General features: G+C 45.3%; 1 protein-coding gene across 1 annotated transcript in view; it reads right to left on the bottom strand.

Moving 5' to 3' along the window:
• Positions 1 to 7143, bottom strand: part of LOC107106113 (E-selectin-like) — an 8092-nt gene extending 949 nt beyond the window's left edge. The window contains exons 1-5 of the mRNA XM_015406204.1: positions 7039 to 7143; positions 4172 to 4267; positions 2489 to 2875; positions 1543 to 1650; positions 1214 to 1399 (exon numbers count right to left, since the gene is read on the bottom strand). Of these exons, the coding sequence (XP_015261690.1) occupies positions 1214 to 1399; positions 1543 to 1650; positions 2489 to 2875; positions 4172 to 4223 (733 nt within the window). The 5' untranslated portion in view covers positions 4224 to 4267; positions 7039 to 7143. The remainder of the gene's footprint in view (positions 1 to 1213; positions 1400 to 1542; positions 1651 to 2488; positions 2876 to 4171; positions 4268 to 7038) is intronic.
• Positions 7144 to 7653: the final 510 nt, after the last annotated feature.

The raw sequence follows: 7653 nt of genomic DNA, 5'->3' as shown, positions 1-7653 counted from the left end.
CACACGGGCAGGAAACTGCGGGGGGGAAGCGTGGCTGTTTGCCCTGGGGCAAACTAACACGCAGTAAAGCGATCATACCTCCTGTGGAGGTTCTGTGGAGGTACCATGGAGCTTCTGTGGTTACGGAGAGGTGTCGATCACAACACATGCCTGCGCGCAACGAAGAAGCGTGCGGCGAACTAGTTTTCTTTTTTTGTGTTCACTACGAATGCGCATGCTCCGTTGGGTGCATGTGCGCAACCACGGGGACTTGGGGGGGAAAAAAACCTTTTTCACAAGGGGACATGGGCAGGCGCCGGATGTCACCGGAAACGCGATCAGACACCGGCCCTTGCCCCGCAGTTTCCGGAAACTAGTACCTCCGAGGTACTAGTTTTTTGCTGCGCAGTTTCGGGAGGAAGCCTCGGTTGTGCCACAGAAGCGCTACGCTCCCCAGATGTGCTGGTGAGATCGCGCCCGGAAACGCCGCCTGTCTTCCGTATCTCTTGCGTGGCTAATGTTGCGTGTGACCGCAGCCGAGGTTGGGTAAATGTGTGGAACAGAAATCTTTATTCTAGGTGGATTTTTTTTAGAGAACATTTTGAAACATTTTCATAGAAAGTTGAAATCTTAACTCGTTTTTATCATTCAAAGTGAAGGCTTCTCTTGCCCTTGTCTGTCCTTGAATTATCAATAATTGTGTCACTACGTCAGTATGTTGTTATCAGTACATGCGCAGCCCTTGCAGTGGGGCAAATACAACTCCAGGATCATTTTGAGTCAGGGAAACAGCTCAGAGGAGAAGGCAAAAACCCACGCTCACCAAGCACCATCAACCCAATCCAAACTGAGGTTCTGTACACTTGGGAATCGACTTCTCTCACACCTGACATCTGAGTGTCTCCGTCAAAGTCAGGTTGAGGGAACCCAGCTCAGATTGTGTGCAGTACGGCCCGTAAAGCTTTGTCCCAAGCGGATCTGTGCTGGCATGGGGTGATTTCGTATCTGTCCAGTTCCCTCCCCCCTTCTTATCAGATGTCTGCGTATTGGAGTTTTACAACATCTTAAACTGTATAACAGCCGTTTTACTGATTTTATTATATTTATTGAATGGATTAATTGCAGTTTGTATTTTTGAAGGTTTTTAAATGTATACGTTATAAACTCTTGTCACTCGCCCTGAGCTAGTTTTGGGGAGACCGGGTGATGTATTGAATAAAATAAATAAACATACGTTTACACATAGGGGTGGCGGCAGACCATGTTCCAGAAGAAGCGCACCGTATGGTTTCTTCCCTCGTTGCTTCATAACCTTCCCCACACTGGACTCTGCAAGATGAGTTGTAGACGAAATCCTTCTCTGGCTTGTTGCACTCTAAGGTCCCATGATCTGGTTCTTTCAGTGGCTCACAAATCCTCACTGCGGGCAAACATAAGCAAAGATTTCAGGAAAGGCAGTTGTCTGAAGCGAGATATAATAAACTACAAAATTTAGACTCTTGCAAATGAAAGCGAGCTCATGTACTCTGTCCCGTTGGAAAGGAATTCAAGGGTTACTCTTACCATATTCACAGTCACGCCCATAGAATCCAGCATCACAGAGGCAGGTGTAATCATTAATGGTCTCTACACATTCCCCACGGCCACTGCAAGCATCTGGTTTACAGGAGGCTGTAAGGAAAGTCATCAGATTAATTCATCAGATTAAATATATGTCTCCAAGTGGAAATACATGCCACACAGTATATACAGCAAACAGGAAGAAAACTTGCAGTTTGGAATTAAAAGAGATCTTCTATTCTCCTGCACAGAGCTTTTCATTTCACCCACATCTAATAAGGAAATCACCATTTAGCTGCTTGCCACGAGCTCAGCCACGCCCCCAACGTCAGCACGTCGCCGCAACTCCCGGACCGCGGCAACGCTCCCCCGCCGCGGGGGGAAGAAGATTTGGCAACCCTATTGACTCCCCTAAAAGCTTGTACTGAGTAGGGACGCCAGCCTCCAGAGATCAGCTCCCCTGGAGAAAATGGCTGCTCTGGAGGGTGGACTCTGTGGCATTGTGCTTTGCTGAGGTCCCCCTGTTCTCCCCAGGCTCCACCCCCAAATCTCCAGGAGTTTCCCAACCTGGATCTGGCAACCCTACCCACCACCAGTGGCCAGGGGGGACCTGACAACCCTAGTGCTGAGGATCATGGGACTTGTGTGTAAAAAACCATGTGGGAGGGGGGCTATAGTAAGGATGGGAGTTGAGTAAAATTGAATGAAAAGGCTGGGTGGGTCCAACCTTACGTCTTGCATTCTACAAAAACGTTTGAACAATACTTTTGAGAATAGGATGGGGAAGAGAGTGATTGTAGTAATTTGCATGCTACATAGCACAGAAAATTGGCTTCCTACACCAAGCTAGTAAAGTCTGCTGAATCCTTAGAGCTGTCTTATTTTTTTTAAGTGACATTTTCCCGCTGTTACAAGTTGCAGAATTAACCGAGGGGATCCCTTACTATACCTGTGTAACACAAGGCTGCTTTCTTTTTATCACAACGTTCATCATTCCACTTTCCCGAATCCTTCACTCGTTTTATGTAGATTTCGACACAGTCCTCGTTGTGTCTTTTGCCATTTGGTTCACCCGCGGCCCAGTTTTCAGCACTTTTGTTCAATGGCTTGTTTGTGCCTACCCATGTCCACTGATTGTTAATTTTTCTCAGCCCGATCCAGTAATGGTTTGCATTTTTATCAAGGGTTGCATTCAAGTATTCGATCTCTTCCTTGGTTTGAATAGCAACCAAGTTTGTAAAATTGGCTTTACACCATTTTTCTGCCTCTGAGTAGGTCATATTTACACTTGAGGTGTGGTAAGTCCAGCAGGTGCATTCTTGGAGCAGCATAAGCCCTAGGAAGAGAAGGCACAAGTATTTATTTATCTACATTATGCCCTGCCCTTCTCCCCAGTGGAGATGCACAGTGTCTTCCAACATTGTTCCCTTCTCCATTTTATCCTCACAATAACTCTGTGAAGTAGGTTAGGCTGAGAGTTTGTGAGGAATTTCACATTACCCTTTTAAAGCCGGTTTGAAGCCGTTTTCGATCCGTCGTGGAGTAAACCGGTACAGGGCTGCCATTTCACACATGGCTTTCCCCTACCGGTAAACAGCTGGATCTGAAGCAGTTTGCCATTTCAGACTGCACTGCTTTTCCCCATTTGGAGGGTGGACTCTGGCATTGTACCCTGATGAGGTCTCTCCCCTCTGCAAGCCCCATCTTCCACAGGCTCCACCTCCAAAATTTCCAGGAATTTCCCAACTCAAAGCTGGCAACCATATAGTGGGCTGCAGAAGAAGAAGAGAGTGGATTTATACTCCACCCTTCACTACCCGAAGGAGTCTCAGAGTGGCTTACAATCCCTTTCCCTCCCTCTCCCCACAACAGACACCCTGTGAGGTAGGTGGGGCTGAGAGAGCTCTGACAGAAACTGCTCATGAGAGAACAGCTCTGAGAGAACTTGTGACTGACCCAAGGTCATACCAGCAGCTGGATGTGGAGGAGTGGGGACTCAAACCCAGTTCTCCCAGATTTGAGTCCACGCTCCTAACCACTACACCAAACTTGCTCAGTTCCCCTGGAGAAAATGGCCACTTCAGAAGTTGGACTCTATACCCCACTGAAGTCCCTCCCCTCCCCAAACCCCACCCTCTTCAGGCTCCACCCCCAAAATCTCCAGATGTTTCCCATCCCAGAGCTGGCAGCCCTAGAGATGAGTGGGGGAAAGACTCAGAACATAGTTAATTCTAGAAGGTTTCCACCTTGAGTGTGTGTTCACTTACCACAGATGAGAATGGGCAGGAACCCAGAAATGTTCATGATGTCAGAAAACATTTATAAAGCTTCTTTCTTCACTTGGGCTGGTTTTGTAAAATCAGCTGCGCAAAAAAAAAGAAAAGGAAGCAGACAGTTTGAAAGATGCAGCCTTTCTTGTTGTAAAATATTTAAATCTGATTTTTTTTTAATTGAAACATCTGTCAGGGCCCAGGGGTGGTTTCTTCCCCAATCCCCACCCTCTTCAGGCTCCACCCCCAAAATCTCCAGATGTTTCCCATCCCAGAGCTGGCAGCCCTAGATATGAGTGGGGGAAAGACTCAGCACATAGTTAATTCTAGAAAGTTTCCACCTTGAGTATGCGTTCACTTACCGCAGACGAGAATGGGCAGGAACCCAGAAATGTTCATGATGTCGGAAAACATTGATAAAGCTTCTTTCTTCACTTGGGCTGGTTTTGTAAAATCAGCTGCGCAAACAAAAAAGAAAAGGAAGCAGGCAGTTTGAAAGATGCAGGCTTTCTTTTTGTAAAACATTTAAATCTGATTTTTTTAAAAAAAAATGAAACACCTGTCAGGGCCCAGGGGTGGTTTCTTTCACTTGAGCCACCGCAGCTCCTATTGATGTGGGAAAGGAGTAGTTAAATTCAACCCATATCTAGCAGTGGTTTACAATGAAAATAAAACAGTATGCTGATGGAGATGGGGAGTCTAAAAAGGATATCAGAAAGAAAGACAGGGAGACAGTTAAGCATTAATAACAGCATCCTAAGTGAAGCTGCACTCTTCTAAATCCCTTGAGATCAATGGGCTTAGAAGGGTTTAACTCTGTTTAGGATGGCACTGCAAACATTCGGTTCCAGCCAGCCTCTTTACTCTCCCCCAGTTCCCCTCTTTACACTGCGGGCCCGAATCCCAGGTGGCTTCCCTATGGCCAGTCCCGTGAGCCCCAGCCTGCCTTTCCTTGGGGGGGTCACGAGGGACCCCCACTTCCTTTTTCACCAGTAGAACCGATTAGATCCAGTCCTATAACTTTCCAGCAATTTATGGTGTCACTCTAAGCAGAGTTACACCCTTCTAATTCTGTTGCGTTTTGGCCTGTTCTTTTATTATTAGGAATCCCCCCCCCCCTTTAAACGAAAATTCAAAGTGGCAAAAATCAAAATCATTAAAATGATTCAGGAAAAGGTTAAATCCTGCAAGCATAAAGACCCTCCTAAAAACTGGGATTGTCAAATTGGTGATATACGGTACCGTGGATGTATGTGAGAGAAAGAGGGATAATGAGTAGGGAGAGCAAACCCCAAGACTGCCAGCATTAATGATCTGCGCCTCTATATCCCAAATTCTCCTCCTGACCACCTGTAAGATTGCTACCTCACCACAGTTATAAAGGGGTTCCAGGTCAATACCTAGGGTACCCACCTTTTTCACTATGGCCTGTGACCACTATGATGTATAAGGGCCAGTTAAAAGTTGGACCATTAGGGGGAGATTGAAAGTGAAGCCGAAGCCAATATTTGATCGTAATGATCCAAGCCCGAGATTCTACCAAGTGAAGGCCCAGTTCCTTGTAGAGAGCAAAGAGTGACATTGAGTTGGAGACACCAAGAATCCTGCGCAAGAAGGTGGAGTAGAGGCTCTCGACTCTCTTAGTAAAAGACTGGATCCAAATAGGAATCCCATATAACAAACACCCTTCTAATTCTGTTGCGTTTTGGCCTGCTCTGTTATTATTAGGAATTGCTTTTTTCCCTTTAAACGAAAGTTCAAAGTGGCAAAAATCAAAACCATTAAAATGATTCTCATATATAATATGAACATCAAGATACAGATCTCAGCCTGGCTAGAAATTAAAATAAACATCAGTCCAAAATATATATACTAGCAGCTTTCTTTAAAAGGATGGCCTTGACTTTCCCACCAAAACTCAGTAAGAGGAGCAACAATATTTCTGTGGAGATTATAGAATGTGTTTCTCCAGCAATTTTCAAGACACTTTAAAATGAAATGCAGTATCCTTTGTGAGGGCAGGATATTGGACAGAACAACAATAAAAAAACCCAATTCCAATCATATACTGCCTCACAAATTATTTATTTATTTATTCAATTTATACCCTGCCCTCCCTACCATAAAATTAATATAAATACACTTAAGACCATAAGAACATAAGGGAAGCCAATATTGGATCAGGCCAAATGGCCCATCCAGTCCAACACTCTGTCACACAGTGGCCAAAAATACCAGGTGCCCTCAGGAGGTCCAGCAGTGGGGCCGGGACACTAGAAGCCCTCCCACTGTTGACCCCCCCCAAAAAGCACCAAGAATACAGTGCATCCCTTGTCCCAAAACCAATCACAACAGCATCATCATAAAATAACATAACATTTCATTTTAAAAATCCTAAAATGCTGGAACATGGTCTAGAAAAGTGCGAGAGCAGAGGTGTAAAGTTAGCAGTACTACTTAGGTGGCGATACAGTCTTGATGGTATTCTCACCAGCTCAGTTTGTTCAACTTATTTGTGCAACAGACACAGGCTGTAGGCAGTAAGGCCACGGCACAGGGACAATCCTCGGTGTTTAATGCAGAGCCTTAGTCAAAGGCCTGATGGAAGAGCTCCGTCTTGCAGGCCCCGTGGAACTGTACAAGGTCCCGCAGGGCCCTGAACTCTTCCAGGCGCTCGTTCCATTACTGTTTAGACGTATGCTTATGCCAATGCATATAAAGCTGCCTCATACCACATCAAGCTCTTGGTCTGTCAACTTCAGTGTTGTCTACTGAGCATCTCAGGCAGAGGTCTTTCCCACCTCCTGTGCAGTCATTTTGAGTGGAGATGCAGGGAATCAAACCTGGGACCTTCGACGTGGAAAATGGATGCTCTGCCATGGAGCCACGATCCCTCCCTATAGTAACACCTGTGTATCTGCACATATATATATATGTCACATGCTGGAGCCGTGGTTCTCTGCTGAGCATAAGCCAGATGGGCATAAACCTGGTTTGCCGCCATATAATGTGGGAAACAGCAGCTGTTCCTAGGATTTTTCAAAATTAAAAAAATAATCAATCTAGACCTGCTTTCTAATACAGTTTTCAGCAAATCTGTGTTTTAAAGCAGAATAAATCCTGCAATTAAATACATCTATTTCAATGGTGGAGGAGGTTCTGCTCAGTTTTCCTCCTGGTATCACTAAAAATTGATATGCAAAAAAAGAAATTGTCTTTTTAAACTTACCGATAATGGCTGTAAAACTCTAGTCGCAGTGCTATTGTGTTCTTGAAAAGTCGCTTTGCTTTAGGAAGTTAATAAACTTCGTTTTTGGCCAAAGACTCAGCTCAGAGCTTGCACCTGCTGATGACTGGTTTGGCTCCGAACTCACAGCCTTTATATCATGAGTGGTCATCTCCTGCCTCCTTGGAATTCCCATGACGTGACTAATGTCTCCAAAAAAAAGAGAGAGAAGGAACCTCCCTGGCTAGAAAAAAGAGGAGACCTTGGAATGTCCATGATGGTAAAACAGGCAGACAGATCGTCCTGCCCCTTCCTTTTCAAAACACTGTGTCTTGATGAGTGTTCAGGGTTGAAAACAGACTCAGTTTCTACCGGTATTCTCTCTCTTAGGGAACAATTTAGTCAATTTCTTATCCGTTTACTTCTATTGTTATTGGGGTCGTAGTAGATCGCTCATTGAAAGTGTCAACCCACTGTGCTACAGCGGTGAAAAAGGCAAACTCTATGTTAGGGATTATTAGGAAAGGGATTAAGAATAAAACTGCTGACATTGTAATGCCCAGGGCCGGCCCGAGGTTGTCCTGCGCTCTAGGCAAGCACAGATGCCAACCTCCCGGC

This window comes from Gekko japonicus, unplaced genomic scaffold, assembly GCF_001447785.1.
Source record: "Gekko japonicus isolate JY-2015 unplaced genomic scaffold, Gekko_japonicus_V1.1 scaffold1180, whole genome shotgun sequence".
Taxonomy (NCBI): domain Eukaryota; kingdom Metazoa; phylum Chordata; class Lepidosauria; order Squamata; family Gekkonidae; genus Gekko; species Gekko japonicus.
Note: the sequence above shows the minus strand (reverse complement) of the source record. Positions and strands in the feature narration are given on the sequence as shown.